At 41.1% G+C, this 25887-nt stretch overlaps 1 protein-coding gene across 1 annotated transcript in view; it reads left to right on the top strand.

Moving 5' to 3' along the window:
• The window catches only part of LOC111217738 (insulin-like growth factor 1 receptor), a 45310-nt gene extending 23543 nt beyond the window's left edge, over positions 1–21767 (top strand). Inside the window, exons 3-22 of the mRNA XM_022739725.1 lie at positions 6719–7022; positions 7414–7550; positions 8429–8573; positions 10748–10956; positions 11165–11291; positions 11990–12225; positions 13018–13185; positions 13315–13522; positions 14853–15160; positions 15285–15430; positions 16601–16751; positions 16883–16982; positions 17753–17823; positions 17948–18177; positions 18468–18575; positions 19190–19352; positions 19616–19745; positions 19889–20023; positions 21242–21439; positions 21533–21767. Coding sequence (XP_022595446.1) covers positions 6719–7022; positions 7414–7550; positions 8429–8573; positions 10748–10956; positions 11165–11291; positions 11990–12225; positions 13018–13185; positions 13315–13522; positions 14853–15160; positions 15285–15430; positions 16601–16751; positions 16883–16982; positions 17753–17823; positions 17948–18177; positions 18468–18575; positions 19190–19352; positions 19616–19745; positions 19889–20023; positions 21242–21439; positions 21533–21767 — 3509 coding nt within the window. The remainder of the gene's footprint in view (positions 1–6718; positions 7023–7413; positions 7551–8428; positions 8574–10747; positions 10957–11164; positions 11292–11989; positions 12226–13017; positions 13186–13314; positions 13523–14852; positions 15161–15284; positions 15431–16600; positions 16752–16882; positions 16983–17752; positions 17824–17947; positions 18178–18467; positions 18576–19189; positions 19353–19615; positions 19746–19888; positions 20024–21241; positions 21440–21532) is intronic.
• The last annotated feature ends 4120 nt before the right edge of the window (positions 21768–25887 follow it).

The following is a 25887-nucleotide window of genomic DNA, read 5'->3' as shown; positions in this document are numbered from 1 at the left end:
TGAAATGAACATGAGAATTTGCGTTCATCCACACCAGCTGTGTCTGTCACGCACACGTTTCTAATGATTTTTACTCAACTAGTGACACTTAGAGGTGATGCAGTGAAACTACTAATGTTACGAATTGGTTTACAAGTTTGTCAGACATGTATGAAAACAACTACTTTTCCAACTGAGTTGCACAGCATAGACACGTGGACCGTATGGAGGTAAATAAGTGGGCATAAGATCATGCGCAAAAAGGATGCAATACATACCTTAGTAACAATGGCAGCTTTGACCTTATGAGAGAGAGACATTGTTAATGGCAGAATGAGAAGGGAAAGGGTATTTATGGGACTCCGCTGCTTGGTTTTGCCATTCATCCTGTTTCTGAAGAGAGTGGTAGCCCAGGAATATTTATACTCATTAGTGTATTAAATTTAGGGTGGAGAAAGGGTCTTTGGATGTACAAAGAAAATGTGCGTGGAATCATTGGAATTTTGTGCGTATGCAGTTTTCCATCTTACTTGCTTACGTGCTTACACTACAAGGTTCTGTACATGAGACCCCTGGTAACACAATGATTGTTTGGCATGTTCTGGTTTAGAGAAAGAAAAATGAGAAATTACAGCAACACGCCGGCCAAACCAGTTGGTTTTAGACCCATTTGAGTTCGGGCTGAGAATCAAAGCTGTGGTGCTCATACAGTCAATAAGGGCTGAATGCTGATGAATGAAATGGTGCAGATCGATATTCTTTTGTCTGCTGGTCAGTTGTAACAGAGACAGTCATGTGGCTCTGGTTATTTTTGTTGGTGAGGGAAGGTCGAGGTCTGATCTCTCAAAGCTCTAGAGTGAATCATCACCCTGTAGATTAAGTGACATGAAAAATGTCTGACATCAGATGTTTTATTTATGTTTTTTTTATTATTATTTATTCATTCATTAGAGTTCTGGATTTTTACAAAATATTACTCATAAAAGATAAAAGCTATCCATTCTCTAGCCACCATCCTCAGCAATCACTGTCTATCTCAGCCATAATGCAGATTCCTACAACATCATCATCACCACCACAGGTGTTAAAACTAATTTGAGGTAGGACATTTTAAGTACCCCACTGCTCCAAAAATGTGTTAGTCTACCTGTATGCTTTGGCTTCACTCTGCAGAATGATTTATGAGAGTAGCAGATACTAGAAGGCCTTTTTTTTCCACATTTAACACTGAGGAAAGAAAGTTTCTCTGTCCTCTCCTTAAGGTTTTAGACATATACGTGCAAAATGACATCACAAATGGGAACTAGCAAGCCAACCATGGTCCAAAATGCAACTCGCACAAGTGTGATGAGGAGACTATTCAGGAAAAGTGAGTAGAACTAACTTAACAGATTTGAACTCTTTTTGTGGAAAAGCTTCATCAGAACAAATTATTATTCAATTCTTTTTTATATTTATATGTTTTATAACATGTCTGGAGGGCTTCTTTTAAGAAGCTTGTTTAATTATCTTAATAATTAAGAGATCTAGATCATTGATCTGTATTTATTTCTGTAGAAAATCATGTGAAAAAGTCTGTTATTCAAACTTTCTTTATGATAAGTCATGACGTTGACGTCTCAGACAAGGTTTGATTTTTGACAAAAAATTCAAGTGTAAATCTTTGGGCTTTGATGGATGTTTTAGGTTTATGACATGTCAAAGATTAAACTTAATTAATACCAAAATTAGATAAAGATAGATTGATAAAGAGATGGCAACTGCCAAAAGATGTTTTGTACGTAAAAGGAAAGCAGGTAAGCAGTTACTGTCTGGATACATCTGCTGATACACAGTAACTGTGTATTGAGGGTTAAACCTGTGAAATATTAACTGATAAATTTCCGGTTGGCACTGTTGGAATCGAAGCGATGCAGATCAGTATCTGTGTTTTTGAATCAACTGTGCTGTCATCAGTCTAGACATCTGCCTTTCCCTGTTATTGTTGTGCTGTGCTGCTGAGTAGTACATACTGTTAAAGCCTGGAGCGTCATCATAGCAACTCTGAGTCTGTGTGGTACATCCTGTTCCTATCACCCCGAGGACGGGGGCTGAAAACAAGGATTAACAATTAGAAAGGCTTTTAATTCTTAGTTGATCAGCTGATCAAGCATGAGAGAGAGAAAAACAGCAGCCCACTTATTGTTTAACCAGCCTGCGAGATACTTAGAATCAAATAGGACTCAAGTTCTATTTCATTCTTATGTGTTTGTTACTTGTAGAAGTGGCTGCTAAAACAAATTTGTTTAGAAAATGACATCCCAGACATTTTCCCGCCATACGCCTGGTGGCTGGTGTTCATTTCCGAGTCGACCTTCCTGCGGGGATGGTATTTCTCTTTCCCTGGAAGCCCTGTATCGGCTTTTTGACCCACAGCAGCGATCTTTATCCCACAGCCAGAGAGCTGCTGTGTAATGACAGAATGGAAAAGGTGAACTGCTTTACTGCACAACAGTAACTTTCTACAACTCACTCCTTGAGTTTCTAATAACGCTTTCAGGATGAAGCAAGGACACAGGAAGTAATAACTTATATAGATATTTGTACTAATAACATGATAAAAAAAAATTCCAAAAGAGCTCCATTAAACAATCAAATTTTCCTTGGTAAAATCATCAGGGTTTTATATGTCAGATATGTTGTCCTAATGCTGTCAATTGAATAATCACATTTCATGCTCATAAATCACATATGGTACAGTATTACATATGAGTTTGAGATATATAGTATAGTATATTGTGTGTATATAGTTCCATATAGTTTAAATGGCTCAGTTTGTCGTCTGGCTCCCCCAGCTGGCAGCCCTGCCTGTGTATGTGTGCGTGTGCATGCGCGCACGCTGCTTTCAGAAAGACTTGATGTGTTAAATGGCGTTTGTAGTTTCCTCCTCTACCACCTTCTTATCTCCGTCTTTAACCCCTTCTTTGTCCATTCTTTCTGCGCTTCTTCCTCTTCTATAGTTCCTTCTCTTCCTCATCCAACCTCTACACATTCTCCTCCTCTACCTCCTTCCTCTTCCTCTTACTCCTTCACCTCCTCCCCTTGTGCTGCAGTTCTGCATCAACCTGTCTCTGAAAGTGGAGTAAGGGGGAGACGAAGGATAAAATCTGGGATCTATTATGTGGCAGCCTTCCAGAGGAGTGCTGAGGTACACTATGTACCCGTCCACCCCTCCACCCCTGTCCACCTTATACTGGTCAGTGAGTGAGTGAGGAGGCTCCACACTAACAGCTCCAACCTGAGCCAAACTTCAGACAGAGATTATCTCCTTCCTCTTTCCCCAGCTCTCTACAGCCCCAAGGCCGTACATTATCACATCGCAAAATTACACCTTTCCAACACAGCTCCCATCACCCCATCGCAGAGGTCAGAGGGCGAGCTGGAGTCGGTGGGTGGTGGGGGCTCGGAGCAGAGAAAGAACATTCTGTGCCAGAGAAATGCAGCACTGGTTGTCTACTGCTGAGCACGAAGAGCCTGCTGAATGGTTGGTGGGACCACACAGTCTGAAGGTTCTGATTGGCTTCCGTGTCAGTCAGGAGGCGGGCCGGAAGGTCATCTCATGGTCACTGCCTGGTGATGAATTATTTTCATATAGGAATGACAGTAGATTTCTTCTTCCTGAATTCAGATTCAGTCACCAACTGTTGTAAAAGGAAAAATGAACAACTGATCAGAGAACTTAAAATGCCTGGCAGCACACAGATGCATTTGATTTATTTTTCTTTTCTTTTTTGTTTGTTTGCAGTTGACATTATAATTAGGGATTTCCCAAGCAGGTGTGCTGGATTGTTTTCACAACAAAGGCATTTTGTATTTGTTGGGCCTGTGCAAACTCTATAAAAATCAATCACTGGTAGCTTTTGTGGAGTAGAAGTTCAAAATGGCTGAAGGATATGTGAAAAAATCATATTGCAATAGTTTTGGTAGATATTGTGATATGAGTCATGAGTTCAGTTGGATTGACCATTTTTGAATTTCATTTTCAGTAAAAATGATGATGATGATTTTTTTGTACCAAACAGCATGTTTCCTCATGTCTGGAGATTATGATTTATAGCTCACAGCGTCTCTGTAGCACCACAATGCTTCATTTATGGTCTGTTGAGACACATTTTACCTTTATCAAAAAGCCATATAAAGCTTTATATCATAGCTTTATCAAACAGCTCCTGTACTTTGGATGTTGCACTTGACCATATTGCAATTTCAATAATATTTCGATAAATTGTTCAGCGATAATGCACATTGTTCTAAGTATGGAAATGGTGGCATTAAATATGAGAGCTGCAGCCAGTAGTCAATTAGTTAGCAGTGTCTTCCTGTGGGATGAGCTGCTGGTGGAAACAACAGGCACGCACACAACTGTGAATATGTTTCCTGAAAAACACACTTTCTTTAAGTGTTGAGCTCCAAGTTAAAGCCGTAAAGATCAAAAGATCAAGCAGATGGTTGGAACCTTTCTGTTGTGTTTCAGGCTCTGGGAATGATTTCCTATTCCAATTTGACATCTGCTTTTTCTTCAAATAGCCTCACAATCAGCATCCAGCTCTTTCAGCATCAGTTTACTCGTTTTTAATAAAATAAGAACAACTCGCGAGTCTGATGACGAAAACATTGATTCTGGTCTGGAGTCATTCTGGATAAATAACTGAAATCTAAATTAGAGTAGTAGCAGTAGGCATCTCCTCTGGCCTGCTGTCTTCAGTATGTTTGACAGAGCCGGTGGAGGTAGCGTGTTGAAACGTGTTGCAGGGTTTCATCCTATAAACAACGCATAATTTCCCATAACTTCACTTTGTTTGGTTTCTGTTTAAACACAGCCCTGGCCTGCCGAAGCAGATGACATAATCAAAATTACAGTTTTGTTGTTTTTTGTTCAGATATCCCTGCCCTCTTTGTTTATGCCTTACAGGACTCTGTACTCACTAACACACACAAATAATTTCAAGCAGTGATTTTCAGTGTTTCCATAGCAATTAGTGTTTGTTTCTGTGGCAGACAGTGTAAGCGCTTTGAAGGTCTCAAACGTTACTCTCTCTGGATCAGCTTTTGTGTTGTCAGTAAAGCTGGGTTCAGGGTAGAAGCTAAACGGTGATTTTTCTGTTTCTTTTTCAGTGACTGTGTGGTGGTAGCAGGCTAAATAGAACCACTATTGTTGGTATTTCCTTGGAAGTTCAACCCTACTCTCTGGAAGAAGGTGTGCGTCAGCTAATGTAACTAGCTGCTTTAGTGTTTGTCATGTTTAATTGAAATCCCCCTGCTGTAGAGACGAAGGCCGCCGCGAGTTGTGGCTCCCTTCCATGCGTAGGTCTGTCCGGTGTTTTCCTTATGGAGCTCCTAAATCAGTTTTTCCTGTCATCAGTTAAAGTATCCTCTTATTTAGAGGGACACCACAGCAACTAGAAGAGTTATTTGTAGCAGTGCTCAGTGGAAAACCCGGACTGGAGATGCTTCTGTCACTGTGGGATCTGGGATGAGCCTCACACAGCACTACTGGGCTCAACACCAACAACTGTGGTAGACAAAAGCTCCTACTTGTTTGTCAGATTTGGTTTTGTCAGACAGAATGATGATGATGGTTGGATATGAATATGCAGCAGCCTGTGCGTCTTCTTTGCGATATCATTCCTGTTTTTAGTTATTTACAAGCTCTAATCTGGGCTGGTTCACATGTGTGTACTTATGCATTGTCAGTCATTCTCCAGGAAATACGAATCATTTGTTCAGGACTGTAGCCAATAGCGTCACACCAGGAGCTAATTTAAGCTTTGGACTCCCTGGTTGTTTATTTGTTCCACTCTTACATTTGCTAAAAGAGGGGAATGCTCCTTTACTGTGTGGGAAAATTGTGTTTTCTGGTCTGGTCTGTTTTCTTCGATGTGACATTCAGGCACATGTTAGCATGTTGTAATACCACAATACCGTAAGCAGATGTGCAAGATCAGTATTGTGGCTCATCAGGGTATTTGTTGATGATTGATCCACTTAACCTTTTGTTATGTAAGGAGGGCTGCAGCATTATTTTCTTGATTAATTTCTAAGTCTATAAAATGTCGTCAAGTGATCAACAATGTCCATTAGAGCCCAAGGGGACGTCTTCGGTTGTCTTGTTTTGTCCGACCAATAATATAAAACTCAACGTAATTCAGTTTACAAAGACATAAAACATTAATTATCAGAATATTTTCGAACCAATTTTTCTATCAATTGATTGATTAATCGTACGCCAGCTTTTAAATACACCAAACTGTGTCCTAATGCTCAGTGTTGACATTTGACATTCTGCAGGTGTGCCACATCTTTAAAGAGATGGTCATTCAGTCCTGCCTGCTACAGCGGGTCTAGATTGACACTCTAAACTGATATTAAACAAAACTATAGGACTCAACACATTAAACATTCTAGGAAAGCTCTGGTGTGGAGTATATTTCATTAATGCAAAGCTATTCATCTGAAAAATTGCTTTACTAATTTTAATATAGCCCATTTTGTGTGGTTTGTGCAACTGTAATGTGTAAATGCAAATATCAGATTAGTGGATATTCTACCACAGGAATCCAAATGAGATCACAGGCAACAGAGGCTAGCATCCCCACATGTATAATATAGTGCAGTATGGCATGGATGGCCTGATGTCTCAGGTATATTTTGAACTGAAGTTAAATAACCCCCCACCTCTCTCTCTCTGTCTCCCATCCAGAGTGCCCTGAGAAGTGTGTACGGCGAGCGTGCACAGTGGACGGCGAGTGCTGCCACCCTCAGTGTCTAGGCAGCTGCACAGTCCCTGGTAGTGACACAGCATGTGCTGCATGCGTGCATTACTACCACCAAGGACGCTGTGTGGCTGACTGCCCTCGCGGCACCTACAAGTTCGAGGGCTGGCGCTGCATCAGTGCCGAGCTTTGTTCTAAAGTCCACCTCCCCGAATTCGACAGCTTCATCATCCACGGTGGAGAGTGCATGCCTGATTGCCCGTCTGGCTACACACGCACTGCACCCAACAGGTGAGCTGCAGTCTGCACTGAGCTAAGCTGAAATGGAGCCACTGGGTGGAGGTACTCTTATTGTTGGCCTGACATCGGTACCAGTTCCACACCCTGCTATTAGTTTCCATTCTGAAGTTTCATCAGGGCGAGAACAGAGTGTAATACAACAGCTACAATAAAGGGCCATTAGTTTATATAATGAAAGTTTCTGGTTAAATCTTGGAATCTGTCCTAGACATCATTTAGCTGCTCCTGTAAAACACTGACGTAAAATCTTTCGGTGACCGAAATAAAAACTAAAAGGTCAGGGGAGAGTTTTAAGACTTTAGCTAAACAGTGTGTCAGTGAAATGACATACTGCACATTTACTGTCTCCTGTCTCTCACTATCTCTCCCTGTCTGTCTCCAGTATGTCCTGTACAGCCTGTGATGGTCTGTGTGATAAAGTGTGTGAGGAGAAGGTCATCGACTCCATGGACGCTGCTCAGTCTCTCAAAGGCTGCACTGTTATCAAAGGCAACCTGCATATCAACATCCGCAGAGGCCGTAAGTTCTGCAGCGTACCACAACAACACGACAGCTAATACTAACATTTCTACACTACTTATCCTGCTGCCAGTGGACAGAGGAGTTCATATTTCACTTCACCACATCATACATGTTTCTTAGCTGGTCTAGACAATTAGAATTACCTGTTAGTTACATACTGTTAAACCATGACTGATGACATCAAAAGGAGTTAGTTCTGCAGGGAGCTGCAGTATTTCTCAACATTTTCTCCAATCAGGAAGATTGGAGATTACCATCATCTTTGAATGTATGGTGCTATAAAAACACAAAATATTTTTTAAGGTTAGATTGGCTGTGGAACAATGTCCTCTCAAGAATGATTGCATCCTCTTTGATTTACAGCTAAAAAGATTTTTTTTCATCAGCCCCTCTTGACTTGAATATTCAATATCATTTTAACACTAAAGCAATTTTTGTATTTGTATTAAAAAAGCAATGTTAGGATTAGTCTAGAACAACTTCCAAGAGGTCTGTTAAGATACGGAACTGTGTAATTTCCAGGTATTGCTCAGAAAATCGTAATTAAGAAGCAGGAGACAAGAAAGAATATGAATTAATGAGGGAAATAAATGAGAGGAAAAAAGGGGTAGAAGGTAGAAGAGACGATTCAGGCAGGTAGTTTTCAGTAAATCACATCTCAAAAGAAATACCTCCAATGTTCAAGTTCCACAAGTTCTACACAGAATGGGATATAAAGCAAGATTTACAGTTCAGTCCAACCATAATAGTGACTTGAACCTAGTTAAGACAGTAATAAAAACTGAGTGAATAAACAGTACATACATAGACTAATAGAGCAGGTTAAGAAATTAGTATTAACATGAGTGTGTCTGTGTGTGTTTGTGTGCGTTTAGACAACATGGTGGCAGAGCTGGAGAGTTTCACAGGTTTGATCCAGAGGGTGACGGGTTATGTGCGGATCAGACACTCCCACACTCTGAGCTCCCTGGCCTTCCTCCGCAGCCTCAGATACATCGATGGAGAAAACCTGCTGGACGAGTACGGTCACACACAAACACACACATTATTTAGCTATGAACACATGCAGACACAAAGTCCCAATGTGAACCCCCAGCAGCTCACAGCAGGGGCTGAGGTTGGTGTGTGGCCATAGTCTGAGTTCAGCTCTACTCTTCGTGTTCTTGCATTATGTTTGACTATAGAGGAATCTCCTGAATAGCAGTAACTAATGTGAGGAAGGAATGTTGTGTTGTGTTGGTGTTCTGATGTGGCCAGTCAAGGTCGTTGCTGAAATGTTGGCCGATGAGAGATGTTTTGACTGTGAGGTGCAGACTGGAACTTATGTTATGATGGACAGACTTACTTGTTTTGGGTTGGTCAACTGTAACATCGTCACAGAAATATAAAAAAACACACTGAAGAATTTTGTTTTCAACTGGAAAAGTAAATCAGCTGACTGAAGCTTAATGGCATTTTTAAAAAATAATGAGACCTCGAATGGAGTTCTGCAGGGAAACGGGACGTTAGCATCGCCCTGGTTCCCTCGACAAAAAGCCAATGGGATTTTAACATCGGCTTTTGGATTACTGCAGAAAATAAACCCTGCGACAAACAAGCTTATGATACTCGCATGTTTTCTTCAGCAAGATAATATTCACAAATACACACGAGTTTTATGATTTTTGAAGCCTAAATACAATCGCCAGAAGTAAAAAGCTGATGTTAGGCTATAAATGGTCGCATGATTTCAACGTCACAGTCACTAAATTAACAACTTGTAGTTTGATTTAGCTCTTACCTCTTCTACAAAAGCCTTTCCTCTTACAAAGTTAAAATGTTTTGTACGAGCGCTCCTACAAAACACAACGAGGCTATAAAGGCCGACTAGTGTGTAGATCGGTTTTTATGTTAGGCATGATGACATTTAACTTTCCAGACTACCTCTGTAGTCTGATTTAGCCACTTGTTAGCAACCAGCCCTTTTTTAAGAGACATAAAAGCTTAAATAAATCACAACTAATTTATTTACTGACGTATCATAGATGTCATAGAATAAAACATGAAGTGGAAGTGTCTGCAGCCCCCTACCCAGGCAGTCAGATTGAATATCGTCTAACTTAAGGTTATTTCCAGAACTCTACACTCACTTACTCTACACGCTACACTTTTTTTTAGTTAAGTTGAAAAATTTAGTGCATAAAGAAATTTAGGGGCAGAATGAAAATTTATCAAATAAGTTGTTTTTCCTCAATAAAGGGACATGAGGAGACATTAACAATCAAAATGATTTAATTTATATGAATCCAAAAAGTACACTAGGTTGATGCTGAACAAATACTGAAGGTCATGGTTGAAAAATATGTCGTATAAGCTTAAATTACTGAGAAGAAGATGCTTCACTCCATTTGTATGACCTAAAGGACCTCTGACCTCGTTTGTAGTTGCACAGTGGCGTTAGAGAGTGCAGCTTCTTCCCTCACAAACTATCTTTGACAAGTGTTAACAGTGGTGTGCGGAGGACACACAAACAGACAACAGTCAAGTTTGATTTTGGCCTCAGTGTGTACCTTTCCAACCTCAGTGTACGAAGCTCAGTCACCGCTTCACCCAATGAGCATTTCACTGTCACTCTGCAGTTTTCACTGGTTTATGCAGTGAGATAGTATGGAACACCGATTGTCCCACATCAGGACTTTGCCTCTGCATAGTCGGGTAATTGCAAATTCATGACATTTCAAAAGATTCTGAAGCAGCAGCGGCAATAATTTTGTATATAGCGGAAACACGGACTTCCAACAGTCCAAGGAAAGGTTCTCTCAGGGCCATGGAGTGGCCTTCACTCCCTCCTCCGTCTGTTTCTCCTTGAGCTCACAGGAATCTTATTGCCCCAAGGCCCACATTACAGCCATTCCTGGATGTCTGGGTGTTACCCAGTGACTCATAAAACTCTTCTCCTCTCCTCTCCTCTCCTCCCTTCTCCTCCCTTCTCCTCCCTTCTCCTCTCCTCTCTTCTCCTCTCCTCTCCTCTCCTTATTTTCCACTATGCACTGAAAATAAGGCATTGTCCTTGATGGGAAAGTTGGCCATCAGCTTGGCATGAATCACACGATACACACAATAAATTGAGGCAGAAACAGTAGACAGCAAATATAGAATTAAGACACACATTGTTCACCATCATTCATTCATCTTCTCTTCTTTCTGCCCTGTAGCATGTATGCCTTCTCAGCATTCGACAACCAGCAGCTCCAGTATCTTTGGGACTGGAAGCAGCACAATCTCACCATCAAAACAGGAAAGCTGTTCTTCAGAGCTAACCCAAAGCTCTGCATGTCTGAGATCCGCAACATGTGGAACAAGACGGGCATCCAGGGCCGCTTTGATGAGAGCGATTTCCGAAACAACGGCGACCGTGCCAGCTGTAAGGGTCAAAAAAACCCACAAACATTTAAATTGCTATGTCCAGTGCATGTGCAGGACATACTCTAGTTTACTAGCAGTTTGCAAACGCCTCCTCCTGCTCTGCACCATGTGTCAGTATTTACTGCATTGCTCTGTCAACAAGACTAATGGTAGCAGAAACATATTGAAGTACTTTTGATTTTAACTCTGCTCTGACTCTCTCCTAGGTGAAAGCACTATCCTAAAGTTTAAGTCCAATAGCACTAGCAGTAAAAGGATCAAACTGACCTGGCAACGCTACCGGCCCCCGGACTACAGAGACCTCATCAGTTTTATCGTCTACTACAAGGAGGCGTAAGTTTTTCAGTCATTAACTGCGTCCTTCCCCAGGCTGCTGATTCTAGCAGAGATAGGAACTGAGACTTGATTCCCCTAGCTTATCAACTGACTTGTATAAAGACAAAAAAAAATCTGTTATCTGTTGGAATCTCAGTATCACATTGATTAACAGGATTTTAAATGCACTGAACAATAAATAAAACATTTTAAACCAATTTCCAGAAGATCTGCGTGTCAGTCCACGACTAATGTGAATATTAGAAGATAAACAGATAGAGATAAACAGTCAGTTGCAATAGTTCTCAAGTCGAGTGACATCAAACCATTGCAGAAAAGATGGTGTCAAACCTCAAACAAACTAAAACAATGAGGAAAATATGAGGAAAATATGATGAAAATACGACATTTTATGTTTTTCTGATATATTAATTTGAAGAGCACTTTTTTCAAGATTCCTCTCAGGCTTTTTATGCACAAATGGAAAGTGCACATAAAAACGTGGATGGAAACACATAAGTGTTTTCTAATGCTATTTAGGGTTTGTTTAGTAATATATATATGAACAAGAGAGCAAAACAGGTGTATATCAAATTTTGATTCTCTATTTCAAAGTCAGTCTCTTTAATTGTATATGTGAATAAAAACTATAATTAAGCAAGCCAAAAGGTTGATGAATAATTGTTCACCTATGACATTAATTGTCTTCCTCCCAGGCCGTACCAGAACATCACAGAGTTCGAGGGGCAGGATGGCTGCGGCTCCAACAGCTGGAACATGGTGGATGTGGAGCTGAGGCCAGACAAGGACTCGGACCCCGGAGTTCTGCTGTCCAACCTGAAACCCTGGACGCAGTACGCTATCTTCGTCAAAGCTATCACGCTGATGGTCGAGGACAAACACATGCCGACTGCCAAGAGCAAGGTGGTCTACATCCGCACAAGCCCCTCAGGTAAACAGGATAATTTCCCTAAGTCAAAGGTCACAGGCTGAAGACTGACAGCAGAGAAAACAAATGTTACTATGACCCTAGAACAACTGCAAATGACAGAAAGGTGCTAAAAGGGTGAAAGTGATTAACAAAGCCTCCACTAAATAGCTGAAAGTTGTCATCTTAAATAAGTGGCTATAGTGGGAAGGTCAGAGGTCATTCCTTCATTTAGGTGGAAGGACATAGAATAGTAGAGGCCAGGTGAAGACATGACCGCATCGGCTAAAGGAAGAGCTGTGAACAGCGGTCGTAGAAGCACAGAAAGTTACACTGTGACATTAACACACAGCGTCCCACAGCGTCCCACAGCGTCCCACAGCGGACACACTGACTGACGGGTAACGCTCTGTTCACATTGCTACTTGTTTTTTCACAAAAAAGTTGCGGGATTGTTTCATGATGACAGCGCGATAACGTTTCTGGATTTCATGCAGATGTACTGTAAGGAAATGGAGAGGAAGGGAGTTTTTAAATAAACACAGCTGCAACTCAAAGAGACGAAGAAAAAACTGATTTGCAAAAAACTATAATACAATTAGATGAAATGGAAGACTGTTTTAAACAAACCCAGCTGCACTGTAAAGACATAGCAGCGCTGTGATGTCAGCGAATCACATCTGCACTGGCAGACTCTGCATCCTACCCTGAAGGAGAGACGTTTCCTACAAGTTGTTAGAAAACTGGTTTATCAAGCAGCCACATAGTGATGACACTGAGATCAGAATAATTTTGATGTTTGTCTCTCTCTCTCAGCTCCCTCCATGCCTCAGGATGTGCGAGCATACTCCAACTCCTCCACACAGCTGGTGGTGCGTTGGTCGCCCCCTGTCTCACCAAATGGAAACCAGACTTACTACCTGGTCAGATGGCAGCAACAAGCCGAAGACAGGGAGCTTTACCAGCACAACTACTGCTCTAAAGGTTCACACACACACACACACACACACACACACACACACACATATACACACACACCTTAAACACTCTAATTTACTGCAAGTTGTTGAGGGTACACCAGTCATGAAATACATTTTCCTCTCCCTCGGGCAGAGCTGAAGATCCCTATACGGATTGCTGCCATTGGTGTGGGAGACCAGGAAGAGGACACTAAGCCCACTAAACCAGATCCTGAGGGGGCAGATAAAGGTCCTTGTTGCCCCTGCCCCAAGTCAGTGGAGGACCTGGAGGCAGAAGCTGCTGACGCCTCCTACCGAAAAGTCTTTGAAAACTTCCTGCACAACTCAATTTTTACACCAAGGTCAGCGACTCATCATCATTATTTCACAGTTTATCTTAAATGATATGATCTCATGGGAAAATACTCTTTTTCTTCTGTGCTGTTAATATGTAGTTTTTGTGTAATATCTCTGTAACTTCAGTGCAGATCAGTAGCCGTCTTCACATTTATGTAATTATAGTAAAATAAAAAACAACCCAGCCAAAACAAAAAAAGTAGAGAGGGGGCTGAGGGTCCATGGAGAGCAACAAACCAGTCCTCATATTTCTCTAATTTATCTCTACATTATGTTTCTGCTACTGTCTGATTTAGGGAGTTAGTGTTCTTCCTTGTACTGCAGACATCTGCATCACATCTCCACACACACACACACACAGCCACACACACAGAGGCACGCAGAGTTCAGTCCAGTTGATGTTAATTAGTTCTCAGCGTGTTTTGCAGATGCAGGAGAAACGAGTGGATGTGCTTAGGAAGAACAGGGGTTATCATGTTTCCTGCGTTTTCCTTTCACCTTCAGGTTTTTCAGACCACAGCAGCGTGTGATCAAACATGTACGTCCCTTTGTAAATTGGAAATCTGTATCTGAGCCCTGCTTATGTCATTGCTACATACATAACAGAGGCTTTTCTACGTTTGGTGGAACTGTTTGAAACAATTAGAGAGAGAAAACACGACTCATTGTTCCTGAGAAGAGAAATATTATTAAAGGTAAAAAAGTTTAAGGTAATGAAAGGATGTAACTGGTACACACTGGAAACAAAACCTGGTGGAGGTAAAAAAAAAAACAAAAAAACTCTTCCATTAAACCAAATGTCATGAAATTAAACACACATGCTCGAGGAACAACTTGGTAAACTTTTGTTGGACTGTGGTCAGATGTGGTAGCTGTGGGTGTGGTCACCTATTGGCATATAGTGTATACTTTGCTTGTGAAAGTTGAAGTTGTATAAAACCAATTGAGCTGTTCAGTAATTTTATTTAGTGTGTTTGTACCAGGTTTCATCCTAGCTGCTGAAATTGAAGCCAAATGGCGATGAAAGTAAGCAAATCACTCAGAAGACTCAAAGCTGAGCGAGGAAAGATTTCCAGTAACTCTGGCATCATCGTGGTAAAACGACAAAGCGCACAGGCACAAAATACCTCCTTGTGACAGTTTGTGCTTCATCCACCTCTTAGACAGAACTCCTCATCTTGTCAAACACATCTCTTTGTCAGTGTTACATATTCATTTTACTCTCGCTAGTTTGTTTCAAAGGTTTAAATTTACTCTCACATACATTATCAAACTCAACCTCCCTCCTGCCCCTCTTGTACCTCCACCCCACCATCCATCCCCTCTCACTTCCAGGCCACCCGATCGTCGCCGTAGAGATCTCTTTGGCATCGCCAACTCCACTCACTCCCGCCGCAACCGCCTGCACACCAACAGCAGCACAGTCCCTCCTCTCCAAGCTGCTGGTAACAGTAGCACCACCGCTGACCTGGAGCCGGCGGACAGAGAGTTTGAGTTCATGGAGCAATCTGTGACGGAGCGCGAGCTACAGATCTCCGGCCTGCAGCCGTTCACGGTTTACCGCATCGACATTCACGCCTGCAATCGACAGGTGCAACGCTGCAGCGCGGCAGAGTTCGTCTTCTCCAGAACCAAGCCTGCAGGTTAGAGGAGTGTAGCTCAAATGTTTTCTCACCCGCTAGGCCACATCTGTGTTTTTGTTGTTTTAATGAACATGTGACCTCACTATGTATTCACCATGGTAACCCATTTCCCTGTGTTCTCCAGAAAAGGCTGATGACATACCAGGCAAAGTGACCTGGGAGGGCCACGAGGACTGGGTGTTCCTGCACTGGCCAGAGCCACCTCACCCCAATGGACTCATCCTCATGTACGAGATAAAGTTTAAACTGGCTGCTGAGGTAAGACAACATGTGCATACCCTCAGTGATCACCTGTTGGTTTTGTCAAAGACTAGGGCATTAAAAAAGGATTTAAAAGTCATGTTTATTCAGTTCTTTTCTCAGATTTTATTCATGAGGGTTGTCCACATCTGTTGAATGAAATGTTGGTTGACCTCTCTGTCTAACCAGTCAATCAATATCCTCTTCATGCATAACGTAAATATCTTTAGCTTCAGAGACTAAATTAGTTTGTTGCCCACTCAGATATAGGTTATAAGAATCAAAATTAACCTCTTGAACTTGCAGATTTTACCTGTAACAAACAATTTTTCATTTTTATTTTTTACGATACAATAATGATACAATACAATACGATATGATACGATACGATAATCCTTTATTAGTCCCCACACTGGGGAAATTTGCAGTGTCACGACAGCAAAGTGGACAGTACAAGAAAGAAAAAACAGAAAAATGTCAGTAACAAAAACTAAAGAGAAAGATAAATAATTGACTACAAAATAATATGTACAATTCGATATTTACAAAAATGTACAAAATAGCAGCATATGAGGTATATTGCACAGAAGCTGTGTGTTACTTATTGCACATTATAGCACATGGTGAGGCTGTCAGTGCCTGGTGTGTGTGATCTATTGAGTGCAGTGTTTATTTTACAATCTAATAGCATCAGAAAGGAAATATACATAAACATATATTTCATAATGTCCTTCTGATTAATATCCCATATTATATGGTAAAAAATGTTTGTTATTGATGCCATATGACTACATGCTCATTTTAAAAGATGGTTTCTGGTCATGAACTCAAAGAAAAACACATTTCACACAGAACAGATTAACTTAGTAAACAGAAGTGAAATTAGAAACACAATCATGAACACAAAGAAACTGCAAACAATTGTCTCATGTAGACATACTGACCAGTCATCTGGCCCAATGAGGAGACATGAGTGTTATTATTCATCAGTTGTGGAATGGCTTTGGCACCATAAACCCTGTGAATATTTACTGCACAAAAAACATCATAAAAACATCAGGTCTTGGATTCTCTTTCAGATGAGTAAAATTCTGTCTATAATGACCTTTCTTTTTTCTTTTTGTGTGTGTGTGTGTGTGTGTGTGTGTGTGTGTGTGTGTGTGTGTGTGTGTGTGTGTGTGTGTCTCTCAGACCGAGAAGCACGAGTGTGTCTCTGGTCACATGTATCAGGCCCAGCGTGGCGTTCGGCTTTCCAACCTCAGTCCAGGAAACTACTCAGTCAGAGTGAGAGCCACGTCACTGGCTGGCAACGGCTCATGGACACACACTCTGGATCTCTATGTCGCTGAACGTAAGACACACACTCATCACTCCTTTGTATCTGTACACTGTGAAATTCTCTTGGTTTTTGCCAGTTCTCTAATAATACAGAAATGCTGTCAACTGCAACAATCACAGTAAACAAAATGTTTGGCCCAACAGGATATGAAAACGTTCTCTATGCGATGATCTTTGTTCCTATCGCCATCATCCTCTGCATCTGCCTTCTGGTCACAATGCTGGTGGTCCTCAACAGGAAAAGGTGTGTGATTCTGGGTACTGTAGTTACATGTGTAGAGCACAGCAATCGTTTAGTTAACCTGTAAATCTGGCAACACAGAATGTGATTGCTTAAAACAAATAAAAACAAAAATACAAGATGCAGAATATCATGTAGCAGAAACATTAAATAGGTCTGCCTAACATGAGTCACCAAGCCAGGCCAAACCAACACAGCAGACCAGCAAAGACCTGCAGAGAAAATCATAACAATAATAATAATAATAATAATTACTATTATTATTATTATGATTTTCTCTGTCACTTAGTTTTATAGCCCATAAAACTAAGCAGCAAATGAAGCTATATTTTTTCAGTGTTATGTGTTTGGCTTCCTCTTCTGTATATAGTTGTAACTTGCACTATTTAGTGAGTGTTTGTGAAAATATTTTCTTTAAAGAAAGCTAAAGATGACAAAAAAACATGACCATGTGATATAGACATCAGGAGACAATCAAGTAATATAAAGAAATGAATTAACGCAAGAACTCAACAACACCTGATGTTCTGTAATAGTCCCTTAAGGAATAAACTCTTACAATAATTTTTTCATCTTGATTGAATATTTTGAATTGCTCTAACATCAGTCGGCTTTGAAATTGAAATGTGTCAGTATTGCATTTTTCCAATGTTCTCTGGAAGCTAAACCTGTGATATTTATGATTATACATCATGTGGCATGCTTTTTGTGTGTGTGTGTGTATGTGTGTGTGTTTGTGTGTCTGTAAACACTTTTGTTTTTGTTTTGTTAAGGAACAGCGACCGTCTTGGAAATGGAGTCCTGTATGCCTCAGTCAACCCAGAGTACTTCAGCGCTGCAGAAAGTGGGTGAAATGTTTATGAGACAAATGCAGTTTTATTGTTGTTGTCGAAATAACTGAAACTGTCTGTGCAGGTGTGAAGATCTGTATTGATATGTAATTTTTTTTTTTTTTTTTTCCTGTGAAGTGTATGTACCGGATGAGTGGGAGGTGGCACGGGAGAAGATCGCCCTGAGTCGTGAGCTTGGCCAGGGGTCATTTGGCATGGTGTATGAGGGCTTGGCAAAGGGCGTGGTCAAAGACGAACCAGAGACGCGTGTCGCCATCAAGACCGTCAACGAATCGGCAAGCATGAGGGAGAGAATCGAGTTTCTCAACGAAGCCTCTGTCATGAAGGAGTTTAACTGTCACCATGTGGTACGTACACACTCAGACACCTTTATTCACCTTTATTTGACGGTTGATAGTCAAGAGAGAGGCAGCAAACAAGGTCAGATAAAGGGGTACGATAGGGCGTCCTTTGGCGGGGAATGCGTGTCAGACTTTTAAACCATTAGAGAATGACATGTTCAAATCCAAATCAATATGATAAAAAATAAACACATGGTCAGATCAGTTCAAGATTCTGAGTCCATACCTGTCTCATGGCAATGTGATGTGATGTGATGTGATATGTGTTGTGTTGTGTTGTGTTGTGTTTGTTGCAGGTTCGTCTCCTGGGAGTGGTCTCCCAGGGCCAGCCCACTTTGGTCATCATGGAGCTGATGACACGAGGAGACCTGAAGAGTTACTTACGCTCACTCCGACCGAAAGAGGTACTATTTGCTCCTTTCTACCAGGTCACTAACCTGTGGAGACAGAGGTGGTGGTCAGCCTTCCTCTTGGGTATAAGGGGGTGTAGTAGGGGTGGTGTTATACAGCGGTAGCAGGTACAGGTAACAAGTGCAGAATATTTGAGCATTATAGAGAATAAGATAAAGTTCAATATTAAGGATTTGATGACTTTCTTTCTCAGCTGATATTAAGAGTTCGTCTCTGACTTTGAATCAGTGTGATAAGTTAGCACAACTTATCAGCTTTTAATTGTTGGATTACTTGCAGATGAAACTTCAAACAGAACGACACACACAAACCTTTGATAAATGGAGTCAGCTGCCTTTTGAACAATCAAGTTTCATGTGAAACAACACTGTGAAAAAATAAGAGACCTGAATGAATTTATTGGGCAAAGCTGCAGTGCAGTGCAGGCTAGTTCTAGGTCTAGTTTTTCTATTCTTTATAGAACTACTATTACACTGACAAGAACTCCATGCAACTGTATATAACACATTGAATTTGCATCATAACCTGTGGGTCAGCTAATTAATAACCATCAGGACCTTATTGTTTATCTAAAACTTACTCGTCTGTCCCATCTCTCTGTCTCCAGCAGCAATGGTCGAGCCTGTCTCTCCCCCCTCTGAAGAAGATGCTTCAGATGGCGGGGCAGATCGCTGACGGCATGGCTTACCTCAATGCCAACAAGTTTGTCCACAGAGATCTGGCAGCCAGGAACTGCATGGTGGCCGAGGACTTCACTGTTAAGATAGGAGGTAAAGCACTGCGGAGAGGTCAGAGGTCACTGACAACGAAGGGTCTGAAATGGGAGGGAGGTGGCAGCTTGCTCACTAAGTGGAAACGAAGTGGTAGTGTAATTTTCAAGTTACTGGACGACCAGATCGTCAGGGGTAACCTTTATTCCTTTGGTCCATTTTTTAAACAGTTAGAACCATCTTCTTCAAATGCTGTGGATGTTTTTTTGTAGCCATTGTCAAAGCTTCACTTCCTCCCTGTGTGTGTCTGTGTGTATTGGTAGATTTCGGCATGACCAGAGATATCTATGAGACAGATTACTACCGCAAAGGTGGTAAGGGTTTGCTCCCCGTCCGCTGGATGTCACCCGAGTCTCTGAAGGACGGAGTCTTCACCACTAACTCTGATGTCTGGTGAGCAGGCACACACAAACACATTCAAACACACGTGGCAGCTTTGTTCTCTCTGTTTACTGCTGCCAAAAATTGTCTTATGATGACAATTATGATAATGGAAGACATACTTATTTACCCCTTCTATCTTTCCACCGGTATAGGTCATTTGGGGTTGTGTTGTGGGAGATTGCCACTCTGGCAGAGCAGCCCTACCAGGGTCTGTCCAATGAGCAGGTGCTGCGCTTTGTCATGGAGGGAGGGCTGCTGGAGAAACCACAGAACTGTCCTGACATGCTGTAAGAGACAAACACACACACACACACACACACACACGCAACTCTAAAGATTCGCACATCAGCAGACTAACAGTGACACTATGTTCTCATCTTCCTGTCTGTCTGTTTTCTTCTACTTTATAATTAAATCATAAGTAACTAGTATTTATTCACGAACGGTGAAGCAGTTGTGCTGCCCTTCAGCCTGCAGTCATTAGGATTTCTATACCTTAGCCCGTCTGTTTGTCACTCGGTGCTCTAGTGTTCTCCATGATGTGTTTGTTGAAACAGCACAAGTTTAAATCCACATCAATAGAGTTGTGAGCGTGGCAGACAAATTTGGCCACCAACCACCAAACATCGAGGATGCATCAGATGGTGGAGTCATGTGGAGAACAGATGTGAAGCCACAGGGTTTGCTGGGTGAATAATGACGATGCCTTGTTTTCAAAATCAGATTTCTGTTGATGAGAGAGAGTTCTCGAACAGCATATCATTTTAAAATGATATGCTGTCTTTACCATATCCATAAAACCCACTGTCATATTATTTGCATTCTGCTGTTGTACAATATTTGAAAGTGTTGTATATGGCATAACTGGTAACTTTGCATTAGATTTTCTAATACCATACAAAGTACCCACTCTAGATCAGAGTCAGGAAAACTTTATTGATCTCTGCAGGGACATCACTTTGTTACAGCTGCACAACATGCAGATAGGAAAGAGAAAGTAAATAAGTCCAAAAAAAACTAATAATATAAATACACAAAAACATTTTATTATTTATCAACTACAAAGAGGTTATAATCTGGTTACATGACAGCAAATTTATGATGGATTAAATTTTTCCTATAACAATAAGAAGAGAAGTTACAAATACAGTCCCACTAAAATTTTCCATCTGTATATTGCCTATGGCATATCTGATGATGTTTTTTTTTGGGGGGGGGGGGGGGGGCTAGGATTGTCTGTGTGTTTGTTTGAGTTGCATTTGGAGTAGATCTAGGCATCCTTGGTTTGTACAGACTATATTCTTAGAACGTTTGGGTGAGCCAACTGGTAGCTCGCAAGCCACCTGTTGGAGACCGCTGGGCTAAACCTATAGCTGTTTTAGTATTAGAAAGCAAGTATTTGGTAAAAGTAAGTATTGGATTGTCGATAGGAAGGCTCAGTTTCACTGGATAGAGTCATTACTGCAGGACTGAGCTAACCTGTGTGTGTATGTGTGTTTGTATAGGTTTGAACTGATGCGAATGTGTTGGCAGTACAATCCAAAGATGCGCCCATCCTTTGTGGAGATCATCAGCAGCATTAAGGATGAGCTGGAACCGTCTTTCAAAGAGGTTAGTTTCTTCTACAGCACTGACAACAAGCCAACCGATGACCAACAGGTCCACCTGGACAAAATGGACAACATTGGTGACGTTCCTCTGGAGCCCCCTTCTTCCACACAGCCACAGCAATCCCCAGTCCCCCAACAGACCCCGCCCTCCCCGAGCTCAGAGGCTCCACCCGCCCCCTCGCTAAGCCCCAGCTCCCCATCCTCTCCCTGTACGTCAACTGCTGCCATGGACAAGCAGGCCTCCGGTCAGCAGGCAGCTAACGGGCTGTCGGGTCCGAGCCTTGCAGCAGGGTCAGGGCTCGGGACAGGCGCAGGCGTCACGATGCGGCCGTCTCTGGAGGAACTGCCGCCATATGCACACATGAACGGAGGACGCAAAAATGAACGCGCCATGCCTCTCCCGCAGTCCTCTGCCTGCTGATGGGACAGAGACACCTACCAGACTGCAAACCCTGCCACCTGCTGCTCTGCGGAACATGATGTCACAGTGGGTGGGATCTCTTTTTTTCTTTTCTTTTTTTTTTTTTCTTTTTTTTTAGATGAACTACAGCAAAACCAGTGAGGAGCAAAGACTCAGAGGAAGGTGGAGTAAAGTGTCAGTTAGTTCATGTTCTGCTGTAACTCTACACACTTTATTTCATATTGTACTTTTGGTTTCTACCAGCTGGCTGTCAGATGTGACACTGCCCTTGCTGCTGAGTGGGAAGACCAAAAAATGGTAAAAGAAAGAAAAAAAAATACAAATCATTTGAGGGAGCTCTCTCTCTCTCTCTCTCTCTGTCTCTCTTTATGGCTGAACTTATTTTATAAATTGTTGTTTGTTACTTTTTTATATGTATTTCCAAATGGGAAAACAAAATGTGTAGGCCTTTATAAATGACCGGCGTTTTGGTCGCTTTTGGGCGGGCATTATGGTGAAACTGTTAAGCATATCTAATGAAGAAGAAGCACTTCAGAGAGGTCAGTGTCTCCGTCGGTCATTCAGAAGTCTTGCTGCTCTGCGGGCTGGGTGTCAGCGTAATGCCAGGTCCTCTGAAACAAACAACCAGAGGGAGAAAGGTCAAATCTGCCAAATTTGTTGCCAAAATTGTACTTTTTGTCAAATTATCTCCTCTTGCCCATTAATTCTCCAACACACCGGATTGAAAATGGAAGCAAAAACAAAAGCACTTTGATCTGCAACCACACTCTTCTTAAATCTGTGATCAAACATCCCTCTACAGTCCTACACCACTCCTCTATTGATGTTTGATATCTACAGCTTCTGTACTCTATCAAATTGACATCAGAGACTTTGGTTACATCAATTTAACTGAAATTGAGCCACATCCTGTCACAAAGTGCTGTTCTGTTACGGTTTAACCACCAAATCCCGTAAATAAAGAAGCAAAAAAAAACCTTCAAAGTGAGGACTGCAGAGGGAAAAGCATGAAGAGGAAAACAAATATGAACACTAGATTTATAATGTCTCTCTAGATCTATAATGTCTCTCCGTGTTCAGAGGCGTCCTTGTTGTATACAGACAGGTATTTTTTTAGACTAGTCGTTAGTCTCCAACATTTACAACATCTCTACATGGGCAGAGCATTTATGTACACACCAGTTGTTTGTGTCACTTTTCTAACTTTTATACGGTTGGAGACATTTATCATGTACAGAAAGAAGCTGCTATTCCTTATTTCTCTTGTGGTTGTAATATAGTTAATATCTATATATAAAAAGAGAAAAAACTCCTTCAGGTTGAATATACGAAAGTTTCCACTACAGTCCATTTTTTTAATGCTTGTAACTGTGTAAAGTGTATCTGAGCTAGTTTCGTTTCTGTGTTTGCATAAAAGGTACGACAATTTGCCTTGTGTTTTGAAACACCGGTAACGTCCCCACCCATCTGACTAGAGGACAGTGATGGTGCCAGTGACCATCGATGTTCTCGTGTTCTCTCGGGACACCTTCGACCTCTGTCCTCTAGGGTTTGGACTAGACCACCTCTACCCATCATCATACTCAGAGGTCAGGCGTCACTGCTGAGTCCCAACTAAATCTCAGGTCAAAGAGAAAAGTTAAATCCTTTTCTACCCTTTTTTGTGCTGTTCATACCCAGAGACATCCTGTCTGGTGTGTGTCTGGTTCTGGTGTCCCTCTGACTCTGTTATTGTATTTTCTTTGATCATTAGACAATGTTACCTACATCAGTCTGAACCCAGAATGGGGATTTCCAGTTTTGAATGGGTCCTTGCACTTATTGTATGGAGCCCCAATTTTGACAAAATGTAGTGAAATGTCATGAGATGAGTCACAAGATAACTTAGTACATCAAAATATATTATGAAATTGTTATTAGATGATGGAAATGGAGCATAAAGACTTTTAAAAGCAAAATAAAAAGCTTGTTATTGTTTCCCTTTACCCTCAGCCAGGGGATAAAATAAATTATAACTTTAGAAATGTATCTTACTTCCTTATTCCACTGGCTCATGTCATCTTTCAACTCCTTAGTTTCCCTTTTTTGGGGGTTCTTGCCATAGATTTGATCATTTATTTCATTTTTCCCAGTTTTTCACACGTGACATTTGTAAATGCTAAAAGAGTTAGCTAAATAGTGCTACTTAATGAAAGGAGTGATTAAATGACATGCAGCTGCATGTTAAGGATAACACAACAAAAAGTCCTAGACTTATTTCCATTGTAGTCCTTGATGAATACATGTGACATGCACTTGAAGATGAACACAGTTTTATGAAAATAAAAATAAGTAGTGTTAGCTAGCTACCTTTGTTAGCATAGTTAGCTGCAGCTAGGTTGCAAGCTGAAAGGAGCTAATGCCCCATGTCCTCAGTAACCAGTATTTTCAGGCAAGCTAACTAGCCACACAATCCTCTCAATTGCTCCACCAATGTTACACATACATACAAACCCTGGACAGATTATATTAAACATGTACACAGCAGCATTGTTATCATGTAAGTACTCGAAAAATAGGAAATGTGCTAAAGAAATGGGAAGTGTTGTAAACATAAAAGATTAAAACTGTCAAGACAAAAAAAAAGGAAAACTGTTGGGGGGGGTGAAAAGAACAAGTGAAAGATAGAGGAGTAGAGTAAATGAGATTTTAGAAAGGGTAATTATTCATCTTTATATTTCCCTTTACTCTTTATTTTAATTATTTAGATAACAGTATTATTTATTGATGAGTTCAGTTTTTGACTATGACATTTCATTAGATCTTGTCAGTTTCCGGGTTCCATATGTCTGTGCTGTGTCATAGCACTTGGTTCAAGGTACAAAGTAAATGCAAAATAGAATTTATTTAATGGAGCTGCGAGTCTTAACATCTTATTTTCCTGAAGGCAAGTGCAAAAAACCCTGTCTGTTGGATAATTTCACATTATCACTAATCAACGTCTCTCTTGAATCAAGGGTGCTGCTGGAGTAACCCATATTATTTATCTTTTTTCAACATATTAACATGTTTGTAGAAGATTGCTGAAGTTACATTGGGTTGAGAAATAAGTGAAATTATCTCACAGCACTGAGAGAATTTTTGAAATGCTTTAGGAAAAATAGGATTTCACACCTGAGGATGACACTGAAACGATTCACAGGAGGAACAAATGCTGGTGAGGCCCTCTTCCTCCAGGACATATTTTTTTATTAGAATACTAAATCTAAATTCAACACCCATTTGGTCAGACAACTAACTGTAACTGGAGATCCCTGTGTTGAACATGTAAGCATGTAACAGGCTGCTTCATCAATGTTTACTGAAGAAACCCATCAGACTAACATTTGAAGGTGAGTATGATCAGAGTGGACCACGTGGAATAGATTTTAAAGGCTCATTAACCTCAAAAAGTTGCATTTGGATTCCCAGCCCAGATGTTTCTTCCTTGTTTCTGTTACTTTTTTGTGAAGTGTAAGTCACTGTACAAAGGTTTTTTTTTTCCCCCCCCTTCTGATTTTTTGATGTTCTTTTGCTATTTTGGGGGAAGGTTTTGTTTATTATTCCTTCAACCATCCATCTACCTCACTGTTTTTTTTTTTTGTTTGTTTTTTTTTTTTTTTTTCAATCTATATACATGTACAGAAAAACAAAACATCTCTGTTGTCCGGCTGTAATGGCGGTCTTACTGAGTGCTGTTAATATGGTCAAATTCAAACCACAAACCAAACCATCCTGGGGGTCAGGGGGGGTTTCAAGAACTGCTGGTGACATTTGGGACAAATCGATCATAAAAGGGAGCGTTTTAACTAAGTCTAATAAATCATAAGTAACTGTGATGATAACAGTTTTGCTTGGGGTCTGGAAGACTATGAGGCTGGTTTATTTCTCAAATGCTCTGCTGTGAGAGGAGCTGTTATGAACATGGAAGAAGGAAGGAAGTGCAGTCCTGCTGTGAGAGGCTGTGGTGTGTTCCTCCCCTGTTGTTAAAACCTCCTGACCTCCTCATCCCCTTTCTCCACACTCCCCTCTCCCTAGCCTGAAGTCTAGCCCCAGTTTGTTGGCTCTCATGCATTGCTATTACATTACTACATGCATCTCC

This window comes from Seriola dumerili, unplaced genomic scaffold (assembly GCF_002260705.1).
Source record: "Seriola dumerili isolate Sdu_G_001 unplaced genomic scaffold, Sdu_1.0 BDQW01000003.1, whole genome shotgun sequence".
In the NCBI taxonomy this organism is placed as follows: Eukaryota; Metazoa; Chordata; class Actinopteri; order Carangiformes; family Carangidae; genus Seriola; species Seriola dumerili.
Note: the sequence above shows the minus strand (reverse complement) of the source record. Positions and strands in the feature narration are given on the sequence as shown.